The 17265-nt window shown below is 36.8% G+C and overlaps 1 protein-coding gene across 4 annotated transcripts in view; it reads right to left on the bottom strand.

The window, feature by feature from the left end:
* The window catches only part of DOCK4 (dedicator of cytokinesis 4), a 253451-nt gene that overhangs the window by 116947 nt on the left and 119239 nt on the right, over positions 1-17265 (bottom strand). For all 4 annotated transcript variants that reach the window (XM_086747731.1, XM_086747749.1, XM_086747741.1 and 1 more), the window contains exons 9-12: positions 14412-14493; positions 13741-13801; positions 11721-11853; positions 10107-10195 (exon numbers count right to left, since the gene is read on the bottom strand). In XM_086747731.1, the coding sequence (XP_086603857.1) occupies positions 10107-10195; positions 11721-11853; positions 13741-13801; positions 14412-14493 (365 nt within the window). The remainder of the gene's footprint in view (positions 1-10106; positions 10196-11720; positions 11854-13740; positions 13802-14411; positions 14494-17265) is intronic.

Here is a 17265-nt window from a genome sequence, read left to right as displayed (position 1 = left end):
TTGCCTGTTTCTTCTTCTTCTCTCTCTAAGCTCCTCCTGGAGTAATTTTAATGTTTGTTAACGTGATCTACACCCTGTTATTTCTTCACTGGTCTGCAAGTCTGCATTACGTCGTCATTCCTCATATAGGTTGTGTCTTACGTAGGTCACATATTTGTTCTTTGTTGCTTTGTTTCTCCTACATCTGGTTTTATTCTGCTCTCAAGGTCACCATTTGATGACCAGTAATTGGCCACTACTGAGTCGTTCATAGGTCTGGGGCCTCTAGTATCATCCCATGCCAGTACTTTCAAGGCCTCAGTTATGGCCACACACCTTTACTCTTCTATGTTTCCCTGTAGTTCTAGGGTTATAGATGGCTAACTCTACACAGAGTAATAAATACATGTTGTAACTATCTATTAAATACAAAACATATATACCAAAGGGGGTTACACCACACAATTGTACAAAGCTAAGCAAGAGCTAAAACAAAGTAGATATAATTTATTATTTTGTCATTAGATGAATGCTTTTACAAGTCAGAATAAATCTCCAGGCAGGCTAAGACAACTCCAGCCAGCCAAAGCCAGGTAATCAGGATTGTGTTGTCAGCTAAACACAAAGCCTGTGGCCACTTACAAGCCACAGCAATTTCATATTTCTGGGTCTATAAAAATACAATATATTTGCCAAAGAAACTAGACACCCACTACAACTAAGGAACCATGCATCTGAAATAAAAGTCATGGAGTACTTTGAAAAAAATAGAATAATTCACATATTACAAGGGATTAAAGTTTATATCCTTATTATAAATCAAGTTACCTGACTACCAGAGTTAATTAATGTCATTTAAAACATACTGATACATGACAGAACAGTTCATATTTTCAGAAGGTTGCACATTCAACTGAAGTGAAGGACGACTCCTTCAGATCCACTGCAAAACACAGTGGAATGAAGACGAACCGACTAGGTGAAAGACACCATCTTCCTCACCAAAATGTGACCAGAATTTTGCATACTGTAATGGCCAGAAAGCCATTGAACTCAATTTAGAAGTTATTAAACCTATCTCTATGGAGAAGAAAGGAGGGCATGGAAAGGAAATGTTATTGCTGCCAGAAAGGAAGGTTTAATCGCCAGACTGTAATGAGACAGGGTCAAGGTGGAGCCAGTTTCCAAAGAATTTGGTCATCAGCCAGTCTGGAAGAGATGGAGAAGACACTCAAGGAAAAGGAAAGCAATCAAAAGAACGCACAGGTATTATTTTTGTATACAGAGATAGAAAGCAAATTCATTAACATTTCTCCTATGGAAACATGAATACCTTTTCTGTCATATAACAAATATCTTCTAGATTTCATTTACTCCACTCTGATGATCTATGTCAACATCAGTTCTTTCTCACCTCATTTCACGCACTAGACAATACAATTATCAGCTTTAGAAAATATTAGAGCATTCCTGCTGGAACAGCTGTGCACGGACAAAGCAAAACAGAAAACTGCAACATGCCACCACATACTGCATCTGGCTGCCGTTTATTTGATCATTACATCATCTATGAGACCTAGAATGTATCCAAAACTTCATAACTATAAATTTTCCATTTCTCAGACGTCAGTAGTTAAAATGTAACAATGAAAATTATTATCCAGTCTCTGAAGGACTGGCACATTCTCTTTAATTAGGTACATAGGGTAGCTTTGGCCCCTCAGAAAAAATTTCAGTTACATCCCTAGTGCTAATTAAAACCTCTTATGTTAGTTATTATTATTTATTTACTCCAGTTTTGAAAATACTACTACAACATTCTGTGTGGTACTGCAAACAGACCTGCTATTATTTCTTTTGCAAGCACATGGAACTTCTCACAACTAATTCGTACCATAGTTCACCATAGATTATTTTTATCATTCAGATGAAAGAGAATACAGAAAATTAACAATGTTGCTGAATAAAGACACCAGATTTTTTTTTTTTTAGATCTCTCATTTCACCTTAAAACAGCTTTTATACTGCATTATTGATTTCTGCATTTAGTTATGACAAAAGGCAACTGTTCATTATGCTTCCAGACCGCTTATTTGCATTTGAGCTTCTAGGGGGAGGGGAAAGCATTTACATTCAGCTTCTATCTACTGGTGGCAGACAATCCTAGATCATATTAAGAAGAAAATGCCTAGCAGCTGCTCAGGAAGCTGACAGGAAAAAAGAAAAAAAACAAACAAAAAACCCCACAAAACACTCGGACAGAATGCTATTCAGCACTGCTTTAAGAAAGGTAATAAAATAAGGCGTCTATCCAAATAAAGCTGCCAAAGGGTATTAAAAGTATTCTGACAGCATACAGGTGTTCCCATTTCTGGCGGTATTTAAAGTGTCTAAATTACCACTGCAAAGATAAAACCCATAGATTTCCACATTGTTATTGGCAAATAAATGATTTATTGATTCAATGTGATCTGAGAAAAAGAATTGTATAAACCTTGCACAATTTGGTCACAGAAAAATCTCTTTAGTAACTCCCACAAATTACAGCTTAGGAACACAGAGAAAAAACAGAGAGGTAGATTAAATCCTCACCAACCTTGTTAAAGACCCAATTGTAATTACTTTGAATTAGCAAAGGAAACTCCAAACTCTTTCTCTTTTCCTCAGTCTTAAAATCTGGGTTTTAGCTCAATAAAAAAAATGCAAGAATAATAGCTTTTGCGAAACTTTGACAACTTTCTTGCAGCTCATGAATTAAATGAGCTCTTGTACCTAAGGCTTTTGTCAGAAATGCCCTCAAATGTGGAAAGTTGGCAGATTTTTATTCTTCACATAGAACATAAACACTCAAATGTAAATTGCATTATACTATCACAAGAAAAACTGGCTTGAAATTTCTTTACAGGGGAGATGGCAGAGTCTCAAGTATTTTGTGCCAGAATCATCATAGGAAGAAGGTTAAAAGACCAGAAGGCTAAGTGACAATTATAAGCATCTAGTCTAACCTCCTTATACAGACAATAAAGATCTCAGCAATAATTTCTCCAATTCTTACCTTAGTGTGCCCATTGATGCCCTTTTCTATTGACAATGCACACAGCATGTCAATGCCCATTTCCACACTACATTGTTACACTGCGAAGGCCAATCATGTTGCTCAAAAATTTTTCAAGTAACATTTTCACCTACTGTTTTGTTAAGTAGAATATTAAGCAGTGCACAAAATACACGATTTTACAATTACAAGTTATTTATATTGCTTCTAGTACAAATAACAGACAAAAGGTTCCAGGGAAACACCTGTTATTTTCTCCTCGATAAAGCGTAGCTCTCCCATGCAAGCAGCTTTCAGACCATTGTATTAGAAATTCAGCTAATTGCATTCCAATTTTGTGCCTTATTTCAAATAAAGAAACAGGCAACGTTTAACTGGGACCTAAAGAAAGTGTTAAAAAACAAATCCCCACTGCCATAAAAGCCTAGGTAACATTTGTAATTAACTTGTACATATAACCCTAGAAGGAGCTAAAATCATGCATGTATGTTCCACAACTTATCACTTGAAGCATTCTTAGGAGTTTTTATTCTTTCAGTAGATAAAAGTAATAGAAGTCAACAACACTATTTAATAATAACAAGCAGAATTGAAAAGGCTTATTAAAACCTCACTGCTAAGACACAACCCAACTCCAAGACGGAAATACGAGCCAGCTGTTCTCATGAAGTAGCCTTAGCTAGGAGTTTCAGGGTTTAAACCAGGTGCCATTTCAATCACACGCATAATCACCGTACTGAGAAGAACAGGAAGTCACTAGCTTCTACTGGATATAAGATGTTCCTGTCTGTATCACAATGGCACATTTTTCATTCTTCTCTAAAACCAAGTCTTTTAGCAACACCCAAGAGCACAGTATGAATTTAACTTCATTAGAGCCCTCATCGCCAGCATAGGTGACAAGTCATGCTATATGAAGGACACTTACAGATAACTACACCAAAAATATGCCTCGAACTTGATTTTTGAAGTCCTTCTGGTAACACCAGAACTTTCACAGACAATGCAAGCTTGAGCTGCTGTAAAAAGGTACAAAATGACATATGACTGGTCTATAAGTCTGCCACCTTTAAGGATCAATATCTTTTCCCAAAACTACCATAATTAATATTACATGCTAGACTAGGCTACATATTTTAAAGATTCAGTTACTCCTGAATTTGGGAAAAGGGTTTAACATTAGATTGCTGAACTATATTATCCACTTTGTAAAAAGTACTTGAAAAAGTAAAGTTCCACAAATCCTTGTCTAAAAATCTACTCTAAAACTGGCTTTTTGTATGTCAAAGTTGTCATTTGGGGACAAATGATCTTCAGCAACAGTTTATGTGCAAAATTCTCTCTATATTTAATCTTTCAGCTTTAGCATTTGTTGAAAACAAAAAGGAATGCCTTAATTCATTGTGTACTTAGTGAAGCACATATGAGCACTATTCTTATTTTAAATGTATTTCAAATAGCAGCCTTCAGTGACAACTAATTCTTAAACACATCAAAATGAAATACAGACAACCTCCTTGTCACAAAATGCAACAAAGATTAAAACTGACAGATTAATAAATTGTCACAGAACTAGAACAATTAAACAAAAGCGCTTGCTGTTTAAATGTTAGCGATGTGTAGATACAAAATAAATTTCAGAGCAGCACTGAGACATCTGTGAGCCCAGCTGAGAACAGACAAACACCAGAGATCTTTTCTTCAACATGGAATTCTTGGCAAATCTGTCAACAATACGGGCTTCGAGTCATCCATGCTTCAGTCAGTGCGTTATGCAGTTTTGCCCATGTATTGATCAGCCTCCTTTTGTTAGGCAGCATCACTGTGGATGACCTTCTGCCTGCAGATTCTGCACGCATACATGGAAATAAGTTTGAATTTATTACAGACAGTAAACTGTTTATTTGAAAAACCTACTTGTGTATCTTCCTCTTTTAAAGAAATTAACAGTTTCTGGCTGACAGACTTAGGACAATCTTTTACAAATCAAATCACAACCTGGATTTGTCTCAAAAAAGTCTCCCAATTCAGGTCTTGCCTCCACAATATTTAAAAATTCATATTCCTGCCTGCTACTAGATACCATATAGTAATTTCTGATTTTCTTCTTTTTATGACCTAAACTGCATGCAAGAGGGTATGATTTATGTAAATTTTTCAAGAGCTGTCTTTTGACTCCCTAAGCAACAGCTTAAAAATTAACACTGCCATCATATTAAAACCAAAACAAGGAAGAAATCATGCTTGAGCCAAGAGTGGCAAGAGAAATCTCACCATTTTGAGTATGTTTCCTCTAAAGCTTAAGGGCTCCTATCAATTAAAGTTAATGCGTAATTAACAGAGTTCCAGTGGAGTTGCAATGTAGGTTTGGCATTGCTACCACAGAACACACCACACTGCGTCCAGTAAACGTGCAATTAGGTTACGTCGCTCCTGTCTAGGTCATCAGAGCTTTCCAAGATAATGGCACAGAACAGACCTTCCCACTACTTTTGCTATTTTTGTGCAACCCACGCAAGACTCTAAAGACTGGATTTGGATCTAGACTAAAACTAAGCTATCCAGTCTTTCTTCTCAAAGGAGGGTGAGGAAAGAGGAAGCTGTAGTGCATTTTTCAACAATTTTAACTTGTTTTTTGTAAGATAACTCACTGGGGAGAATATTCACATGTAACAAGAACAAGGTTTAAATCTCTCCTCTCTAGGATTTTCTAAGAGGACATGAATACAGATTACACTTAGGAAAATCATTAGCTATTTGGCAGACTTCAGAGCCACTTTCACTTTCCCCACGGTACAATGAATATTTTCTGATTGTATACGAAGTTGAATAGTTGCTGCAGGGTAGTCTGAGAAGCCAAGTGATTAGCATGCTCATCTGGGACATGCGAGACAGACTGAAAATCCTTTTCCAAATCAGAGACTGAACCAAGACATTTTCTGTCTTTGAAGAATGTCTCAAACACCAGAGTAAATAATTTATATGGTAAACTCAGGGAATATTTACATATTCACTGAGATAGCATGGGCACAAGAGTCGCAGCAATCGTCTCCAGCAATTCTTTTTCAGCCTAGTGCTCGGGAAGCTAAATCTACACCATCTATATCCTGACAGTACACGTGTCCTGGGTGCGCCCCGCTACACACCTGTTCTCAACTTCAAGCAGTGGCAGAAAAGAAAGCTCCCTTCTCTTTAGGTGCCTAGAGGAAGATCTTGTGCCTAAGGAAGTACTCTGAAGATGCTGATGGCATTTAAGTAAGAATCATCATTATATAACTGTGTAACTTGCTCACAGTCATAAGTGGGTAATTTTTGTGGACAAGAACCCTGTACCATCAGAGACCAAAAGGACTGCTCCAATTACTAGACATTCCTTCCACCATCATGTACTCTTCTAAAAAAACTACATTTCAATTTTGAAAGTCTAAGGCCAGGCTGGATGACGCTCTGAGCAACCTGATCTAGTTGGGGATGTCCCTGCTCCTTGCAGGGGGGTTGGACTAGATGACCTTTGAAGGTCCCTTCCAACCCTAACCATTCTGTGATTCTATGATTCTATAAGACAGTGTCACAGGCAAGAATACAAAGTTGTACATGATAAATTCACACTAAAAATCAGAAGAAAAAAAGAAATCCATGACTCTGCATAAGTAGCTACAATTTGAGCAGCATTCTCTGATTTTTCTTTATTTTTGTTCAAAACTATGTTTAATGACAATCAGATTTGTCCTTTTTCTCTTGTCCCTTGTCCTTAAATGCACTTCAAACCGTTTTAACAGGTTCGCAGTAACTCTGTGGGCAAATGAAGCAGCTATTTATATGATCAATAACAGTTTACAAGGCACTTTGTGCATTAGTGCCTGCTTTATTAAAGAGAAAAGTAGCCCACATTCAATGCTATTTGCTTATTTTAGTGCCAAGAAAGGTCCAGAGTAAGTTTCTGTCACACTCAAAGAATAAGATCCGCAACTAGACCCACACTGCAAACCCTACTAAAAGATTTTGACGTGTGACAGAAGCCCAGGCTTTGATACGAAAGCGATGACTTTGAGTACACTTCACTGTCTAAAATATACTATAAGGGGATAAAGGATGATTTTGTATGGTCTGAGATAAGCCAGTAACTGGGTTTTGTATCTGTAGTATACGCTTCACTGATCTCTGGTACTACAGATAAGGGAATAGAAATGCACAAGACTGATGTAATTAGGTGCGATCTCTATGTGGGAATATTATTTTTTTTCCATAGATTTTTGCATTTTAAAACAAAGTAACTAGCTTCCAATTCTAAGAAAAAAATATTATAGGAAAAAATAGTTTTTACAGCCAGCTCCAGTCCAGATATTACTGAAAGCTGTTTTGCTTAGTAACTAAGAAATCATCTACATCTAATAGTACTTATCCTACAAATACTACAAAATAAATATAAGAAATGACAATGCTACTAAATGCAGCGAAGGCTGTAAAATCTGCTCTTTGCATTAATGGTTTGATCTCCTACACAAGCAACCAGGTGTCTTCCAGTAGGCCGATACCTGACACCAGCTACAGAGACTAGTGGTGAATGGGAATTTGATCCACTACCTCTAGTCTTCATTATGCTGGAAATTCATGCAGAAAACACATTCCAGTTTCCACTCCAGCAAATAATGCTAAATTATCCATGACACCGAGTGTCCTTCCATTCCTAAGAAAAGAAAAGGGGATGAGCATCTGTCCCCTGTTCCTTTCTGGGATGTATTACGAAGTGATGGTCATTTGCCTTTATTTGATCTTTTTTAGATACAATCTGAGAGCAACATGCAGGAGGATTCTGTAGTTAAGAATTTTCATAAGCTGAAGTAGAAAAAGTACTTTTTTGAGGAGTGGGGGTTTGGATGCTAAAGACAAATGCTATAGTCTGGCAATACACGTTCTGCACGCAAGACACACAGTACATTTTGAGTTCCTTTACAGTTTTCCCCAAAAGACTGGGAGAATTTTTATTATGAATTATCTGATAAACTATTTCAGCAGTGGGACATAACAATTTGTGGAAACTGAAGACTTTGTGTGAAAACCTCCTGAGATGAAATAAACTGTACAGGACAAAATCTGAAGAGGGAAGAAGCCTAGAGGATAGATAATAGTTTTAAACACTCTTGCTATTGTTTGTTTATTGTGTTTCCATTCTTAAGTCTTTTTAATGTGATTTGAAAAGGGCAAGTGCAATATAAACCAAAAATTCAAGTTTTCCTATATTTGGCTTATACCCACAATGGTTCCTAAGAGACAGAAAAGACCCATGACTTCTGTAACACAAGATTATCTCCTTTTTTGACAACAGTAAGGTGGCAGACAAGGCTACTGAGGCTTCAGAACCAGCCATTCAATACTATTACAGAAAAAGACAGCAAAGGAAAAATACAAACTAGTGTAACAACAATATTTTCCATGAGGTGTCAGCAGAAGTATCTGAACATATGTTAACTTGCTAAAGCCTTGCAAGTGCTTTTTCAGGCTGCTAAGCAATCACAGAGGAACAAATTTTGCGTGTGATGTAATAACCGTTCATAGTTTAGCTTATAGTTGCTCAGTACTCAAAGTGGCATTACTGCTCACTTCTTCTTTCCCCCTCAGCCTTCACATGCACTACTGGAATTCTGTGCTACCCTTCTCTCTGCCTGCTTCCCCTGATAACACTTTTCAAAATGTAACTGATCCTCAGTTTGCTAACTTTAATTTCCAGCCCCTTGTAAACTGGAAAAAAAAAAATTCATGTCCCACATGTCTTTCATGTTGAATATTCACATAATTAAGAGTATTCAAATTTACCCAATGTCTCCTAGGACAACTTGGTATTTAACTGTGAAGTCTTATTTCATGAGATGGAATAGGATAAGTGATGTATCACAGAATAAGCAGGTATTGCATGGACAGGCAGAATAATCAATAATAGGTTGTTTGTCATTAATATTGTTAACATATTTAAGCAGCCCAACATTAATTTACTCAGCAATGTGCTCTTGTGTTTTCACTACATGACTTTTATATTTACTGTCCAATAAGATGCATGATATTCTACACCTTAAATATTTGTATATATGTGTCTAGACTCCATATGAGAAATTAACAGTATTAGAAATGATTAAATATGTAACTTCAGTCTTGATAAGTAACAAGCTTTTATGTGCTTCTTGGTTATCCACTAAAGATTGTTGAACACACATTTTCAAGATAATCATTATGCTTGAAATCAAGTTAAAGGAGCATGAAGTCTACTACATGAAATGGAGTGCAACTACAGTATAACCTGGAAAACAAGTTCACATATGAGATTTTTCTATAGTCATAGTTCAACTAATTAACATTTCACAGGGACAAACCAATATTTGAATACAAGGACAATAGACTCATAAATGTCCATTTCAAGTTTGAGAGCATCCCTGGATGACAGCATTGAGAAAAAGTTAACAAGTTGGTATTTAAAAAAAAAAAACAAAAAAACAAAAAAAAGCAAATCCAACATCTCCTATGAGTCAAACCACGATCGCACAAAAACAAACTCTAGTTGTCTCCCATTTCTTAAGTCTCAGCCCTGACTTTCTCACTGTAACTATCATCATTATATAGAGCCAACTATGGAGGACTGTTGGTGGGTTCTTAAATATCAACTCTGCATCTTGTTCAGCTGGTCAGTAGGAATGCAGAGCACACTGACAGCTCCCCTTTTATTTTTTTTTTAAGTTTAACTAGTGTACAATGTCAATGGCAAATTTTATATTCCTGATGAACATGTGAAGTAGAAATATCCATCAATAATTTGACCAACCCCACATGTGAACAGAACTCCATCACAAACTGTGGCTTCTCAGCACAGAATAACATCACATAGCTCCTTGAAGAAAATTCAGTGACTTTTTTTCTAAATGTGCACATGAACAGCAATATCATCCATTTTCACCTAATACGGGTATTTCTCTCTGTGTGAAAAAAATACTTATTTCATAGACGTTACTCCTTCTAAAATACAGCCACTTCATTTGCAAACTAAGAAAACCCTAAGAATACAAACAGAAATGTGTCAACTTACCTGCATTGGAGCCTGTCAAGTTGTAACGTGCATTCAGCTTTTTAATGATATTTTCATGGATCTGATACCAGTCACTTTCTGTGTTGCACCTAGAAAAATGACAACCTTCTTAACTCTGAAACAGGAACACAAGTTTTTCCAATCAGCTTCACCATATATCTCTAAACAAATCTTTTGTTCATTAAATAACACAATAGGAGCTAATAAAGCCCTATGAAACTGTCTGTCTCAATGGAAAGGGTGAAAGTGCTCTTACCATTTGAAAAAGTCACTATGGAAATACCTGCTTCATGTGGCAAAGGGTGGGAGAAAGATAGGAGCAATTATGCTCGGGAACTCAGCCGTGACCGAGTTCATCATCTGTACAGATCTATCCTTCAGTGCTAAACCACACAGAAATCTATCTTGTGACGCTCCAGAGGAGACACAGGACTCAGAGCTGGTCTTAGCAGATAGAAAAATCTGTGCTGTACACTTCAAAGTTATTTAAAACAGAATGCGATCTTCAGGAGGTAGTCAGTGAAAGCAAATTACATTTCAGTATACATTTAGAAAATAGCTACTTCTCCATAAGGAAAACCTGACCATGTTCTAATTATCAGTTTTCATGGTTTAAACTGGAGTTAGTCTTAGCATCAAATCTTGTTTTGAGTGACATTTCCTCTTCCATCGTTTTTCTTCTTTTAAAACAAACAGGCAAGATAAAAAAAATAGAATGTAATAGGCAGATAATCTCATAATTTGTTAACCAACAGTGAATTGAATTTAACATCCTGGGAGTCTAAATAAGAGCCAGCCCACATGTCCACTGTCACATTAAATTGCTTTTCTCCAGCACTGATTCCAGCAGCTCTAATTCAGCACTGAAGGGTACAGAGGAGAGAAGAAAGGCTGCCTGGAAGACCTCCATGCCTTCAAGAGGCATGGGGGGGCAGAACTTCCTCATGTGCAAGACAATGTGTGTCCCAGGTTTATATACTTAGACTACACCACTCCACAAAACAGTTCTTACTGTAATGTCCAAGATAAGCAGGAAATTACACGCACTGTGTTGCTACAACTAGAAAATTGAACTTCCAATTACTATCAGCCAAAATTCACTCTTTAAACAATGATTCATCTTAAAATCTATTTTTAATTTTTCATTCTCCAGCATTAACTGCCTTTTGCACCTTTGTTATTCTTATTATATAATTGCATCATTTCACAAAATGATACTCTGCCCGCTTTTTTCTGTAGATACAAAGTACTTCCACTAGCTGCCTAGGCAGCACAAGATGTTTAACCAAGTCCTAAAAGCACTTCTTGTTGCCATAAAAAGAGAGCTCTAGAAGCTCTTATAAAGATGTGAAAAATGCTGAAACATATACAAAGATCTAAAAGGACAGAACCTTTATCTTTAATATCATCTCATTTCATAAATGCATCTGAGAACTAGCCAAAATTTCCAAACTGTGACAAAAAAAAAAAAAAAAAAAGAAATTAGCTGCTACTACACTTTTTTTGAACAGAAAGGTGCCTCAGTTATTTACTCACACTGCATTTAACACCACTACTTCTGATGCAAACTGACTCTAAGATACTTCTAAACATTAAGAAAAAAGCATTCCTTACATGTATACTTTTAAGACGAGGTCATCCTTTGAATCTCCTGCCAGCAAATCTGCAATACTGAGGACTGCGCAGCCAAAGGGCCGTCTATATTGTACGTTGCAGGCATTTTTCTTTTCTCCAGCTCCCATTCGTCCTGCCAAACAAAATCCATATTTGTTACATAATCCATGGAACTGTCTCTCAAAACCACAGAAGAGAGGCAGAAAGCAATCCAGCTCAGTATATGGTGACAGGTCTGAGTAGGCGACGCCAAGTGTACTCAATGCAATCTGGTCCATCTTTATACTACGTTAGGATAACAAATAACCACTAAAGATGTGGTGATCTTGAAAGGTCTCAGACTGGAGGTACCACTCATCCTCTCACGACCTTCACTCAACAAACACTTTCTGATACCCAGTGACAGCGCACTCATGGCACCATCAAATTTAGACACGACAGAGTTCAACATTTGCTACCCAGTAGGATTTTGTTGTGATTGTTGACTTATGAAAGGTGTTGTGATTGAGCCATTACAATTTAGTAATCAAATGATGCTTCCAAATAAGCAACTGGCTAGCAAGGGGATAATAGACCAGCTGCAGAAAAATCAAGTAGAGATGAAACACTGGGAGGAAAGATGACCAAGGGCAAAAGAACAATTTATGATAAGGAAAGAAAGAAGGCAGCCAAGGAAAACAAATTTGAAACAAAGTATTTTTCTAAGCCTTTTCTATTTGATTTAAATACAATTGATCAATCTTCTCGCTGTGCTCCTGGCATTTGAAACTGCCCTCTTTCTAACCATTTTATTCAATTGTGCACTGGCAGCTATGCATCTTTCCCACCAGGTCTTAATTTCTGACAAGAAAAGCCTATGGTTGCAGTCGCTGCAGGGCAATGCCTCCTCCAAATATCCCTATGCATCATAGCAGCTAGAAGAGTAATTGTTCATTTTCACATCATGCAGCATATAAATCTTATTTTAGCTCTTTAGTATTTCAGTGGTTCATTTATAAACTTGACTGAGAATATATCTGAAAACTATACAATAGGAAACATTCTACTCTTTATTCTTCTTTAAAGCATTTACTCTTACAAAATATACTTGCATTACATCAGAGTTTACCATACCTTTTCCCAGTCCTTGACAATAAATACAAAATGCAGTATTTTAATATTCTGATGAAACACTAAACTAGCATGAAAATGCAAGGAAAAATTATCCCTCAAAGTTGAAAAATAGCATTTAGTTTGTAACAAGTTGTTTCTGAACTCAGCCCAAGTTAAGAGCAACTATATTTCAAACCAAAATATCTTTCAGAAAAAGGAAGAAAAGTTATATTTAGTTCTGTACTGATGCAACTACAGAGACAGTTTACAAAGAAAACAATATATCTAAGAGGTCAGAAGCAGACCCAAAGATTATTGTTTCATATCAGTACCGCCCAGAGGATAGCTTCCTAAAATAAATACCTAGCACAAACGTACACTTCTCTCTTCTGCTTTGTTCTAGAGGACTTGATATCTGTCTATAGCATCAGGGATTAAAATTATTATGAGACTTTCTTCATTTCTTTTCCTTTCCTCCTTTTTAAAGGAATCCAAGAGATGACAAAATTCATCTGAACAATTTCAGATACACATCAGCTATTATATACTAATTAGGTACATTAAATTTCCAGACAAGTTTTTCTGTCAAAGGATGCTGGAAATAACTCTATTTAGAACAAGAATGGACTCCCTAATGACATCTCCATCATTTTAAGACAGTTCATTTTTGACAATTTTGCTTTGTGATAGTAACAAAACATCCTGCATCTAAACTCAGTTACTAGTACACTTGAAAAATAACAGAAAACAACGCTGAGAAATCCAAAGCAATTTTTCCATCAAAACCTAGGCATTTCCTTTTCCAAAAGTGTATTCAAAAGCCTAGCCAATCTAACAAGTCCCAAAACTGACCAAAAGCAGTTTTATTTTACGTACTGTCATATGCCTAACAAAGGTAAGACTCCTACTCACAGACGAGCATACCTACCTATTCGGATAATGTGCACGGTGATATAGATGTCCTTCCTGAGTTCACTGCTCCCCAAATCCTGCGCAAGATCAGAACCGCATTATTTCTGACTCCTGATTAAAATGTGACACTTAAAGAGATCTTTTCACACTGCTTTCACTGCCAGTGAAAATGATAAATGAACAGCGAATTCATTTATACAGCATTGAGAAACTATCCCTTTAACACCTGAAATTGGTGGTCATGCACTCAAAATGACTGTCCTAAAATATCACGGACTACAAGAAGCTGTAATGCAGCAAAATCAGTGTGAGGATACAAGAGACTCACTGTGTGCCTTGAACAGCAATGAGGCATTCGTGCAATTCCTAATATTCTGAAAGTACAGAGTGCTGCACAAACAATCTTTTGGGCGTAAAATGCACAAAGAGAAAAACTAACTGGTCCTTATTGCAGGGAGAAAGACTAGTACATACACCCATGTGGAAGTTTAGATGAGTGTCCACATAGTGCCAGAAAACATTGAACTTGGGAGTTCAGCAATGCACTTCAACGAGCCTTTACAGTTGATGTTCATAACAATGTAAAAGCTTAGGGAGCAGTTCTGAACAAACCACAGAATAACAATTTAATCCAACTTCTACTTTCAATACTCAGCACAGCAAAGATTGAGAACAGGAAGAACTCACCACAAAGAGAGAACAGTGTCTTTCAGGCTTTTCTGGACATTTTGGCAAACCATTTCTGTTCAGTCTTAAAAAAAATCTTTCACTGTAAGAAAACAAATATGACAGATATGTTGAACAACACTATAGAAAAGTAGATCTCATTTTCATCTTATTTCCAGATGCATCCTTCCTCAAGATACAAAAGAATTAAATAACTTCTTTCTAAAAGTCCCAGTCGTATCAATTTTAAAAAGGGAGAGAATAGTGAAGGGCAGCAATTTATTTAATCATCTTAAAAATTACTAAAAACTCAATACAAAATAGAAGACTGTGATTTGGAAGAATTATATTGTATATCCTAGTACACAAACACAAGCAATAAAAACCATTTATCCTAGAACTGAAATTAGATGTGTAAGTATGTTGATATTGATTCTTGCTAAACAAATGTTAACATTGCCATGCTCGTATTCAACCAATATTCTTTTTTACAGATAGGAAGATGATCCAAGGGGACATTAACTCTATCAAAATATCTCAGTAGAGTACACTGATTTTTACAGTCTTCTAAGAGTTTTGGAAGTTCCAGTAGCACAAATTTCATTTTTGGAATTCTGTTTTGCAATCTACTGTGGGGTGTTAAATGCTGCAGCTGATATAAGTACTAGTACCGCGAGCAGGGAGATGCAGAGAATTTTTATTTCTTCTATTTCAGAATAGAAGAGGGCATAAGACTCCACTGAAAGAGAAATAACTTGTTGAAACATTCCTATTTGATAGCACATCCATTATGGATAATCTCTGAGCAAATGTGGCAATTCATGCATGGGAACTTTATGAAAAACCAAACTTTCCATGCTTTGGATAATTTTCTCCAAGATACAGCCTCAAAGGAGATGTAACAATCATGTTTCTGCAGTAAGAGATGTGGAAGATAGGAAAAGAAAATAAATCAGCAGCATTACATATATTTATCTTCATCCTCTCACCCTCTGCCCCAGCTAGCCAGATATTTGAATCCGGATGCCCTATAACGTTCAAATCAGAAACAAAATTTCCAAAGTGCAACTACTTTTTTCTCAGCTGTATCCACCTCTTCTGCTTATCCCAGAGGCTAAACATGGTTTACCCCTGCTCTATATGATCCACAGTTTTTCAAAATGCATCTGGAAAATAACTAGGAATATGTGGGATAAGATCCAACTCAATAATGACTAATTAAATCTTTATTGCACCAGTATTCGCCTTGTAGAAAATCTGCATCGATCATTCACAGCATCAGAGTCATTCACATTCAAGGGACCTCAAAAGATCTCCAAGTCCAACCTTCTGCTCAAAGCAGGGTCAGCTCTCAGGTCAGATTAGCTTGCTCAGAACTGTAGCCAGTTGGATGTTGAAAACCTTCAGTTACGAAGGCCACGCAGCCACTTTGGAAAATCCATTCCAGTGTCTGATTGTCCTCAGTTTTTCCTTTATATCCAGATGGACCTTCTCTTGATTCAATTTATATCCCTGGTCTCTCATTATCCCACCATGCATCATGGATGTTAGCGATCTTCTTGTAGGTACAGGCAAATGACTCAGCTCCTCACGAATCCACTACTTCTACATCCTGAGCAAACCCCACGGCCTCAGCCTGGCCTCCCAGGGCAGGAGCTCCTGCCGGCAACTGATGTGAGGCTTTCTGCTAAACTCATTTCAGTTCATTAACATTGATCTTGTTCTGGAGAACCCCGAACTGGCATGGTCTAGCCAACACTGAGCAGAGGATGATCACTTCCCTTCGGCAACTAGCTATGCTCTTGTTGACACAGTCCAGGATGTCGCCAAACTCAAGAGCGCATTTCTGAAGAGCCGTGTCTGGAGAATGCTTTATTTTTTTATGTGCCAGCTATCCAGGCTGAACCTACAAACACTTAGACTTTTCACTGTGACTATTTGAAACACTTGTGCAATCCTCAGCTATGCACCTTTTTTATCAGACAGCATAAAAGGCTGTCTGAAGAAGCTAAGAATAGTAGAGTTGAACTTGAATTCCACAAAGTGCATGAAAATGCTATTTTCTCAGAAACATTCATGTTTTATGATAACAGCCAACTTCTGCAGCTTAGGTCTCCATGGAAACTTTAAAATTGAGTTTTAAAGACTGTTTATGTGAGTATATTTTTACAGAGAAAGAAGTTGGTATTTTGCTGTTGATTTAAAAGTGGTTTTCAAAATAATTCTGCCATTTCATTTGGGATTTAGCTCATTTGCAATATTGGAAAGTACAGCAAAAAAAAGTGCAGAGCTCTGTTTATAGGTCATACACAAAGTTATTGTACAACGAGCAAGAATTATTATTTATATTGCCAAAGCAGCTAAAGCTTTAGGACTGCTTTGGCAAGTATGCATTTTGCATTATATTGGGCACCATGCAAAACTAAATAAAAAGAAAAAAAGTCTCTGTTCCAGCAGTAACAACACAGCTTCGGCGCACTAAAGCCTGCAGTACCTTGGTATGTATCAATACAAAGTTGGCCAATACAAGGTGATTCTGAATTTCACCACCTTGTCTTCAATCTGTAGAACTATTTAAAAGTAATACATACGTGCACATGACATTTCACTATGTTTTTTAATTTTTTAAATGACCACTAGAAATGTTCGTTCCAAGAAAAATACCACTCAACAAGAAACTGTCTTGCTGTGGATAAGCTATCTTCATAGTTTTCCTGTGAAGTGACAAATACTCAATTTAACTGGGAACGTATTCTATACTTACAGAAGCTTACATTCTGCAGAAACAAAAGGCATGTCTTTTGAAAGCTTCCTACTCACTATCCACTAAGATAGGAAATTTTCAAGCTCTGCTTATACTCACAGACCATGAGAT

This window comes from Chlamydotis macqueenii, chromosome 1 (assembly GCF_036417535.1).
Source record: "Chlamydotis macqueenii isolate bChlMac1 chromosome 1, bChlMac1.mat, whole genome shotgun sequence".
NCBI classification, from domain to species: domain Eukaryota; kingdom Metazoa; phylum Chordata; class Aves; order Otidiformes; family Otididae; genus Chlamydotis; species Chlamydotis macqueenii.
The sequence above is the reverse complement of the archived record's forward strand: the minus strand, read 5'-3'. Positions and strand labels throughout refer to the sequence as shown.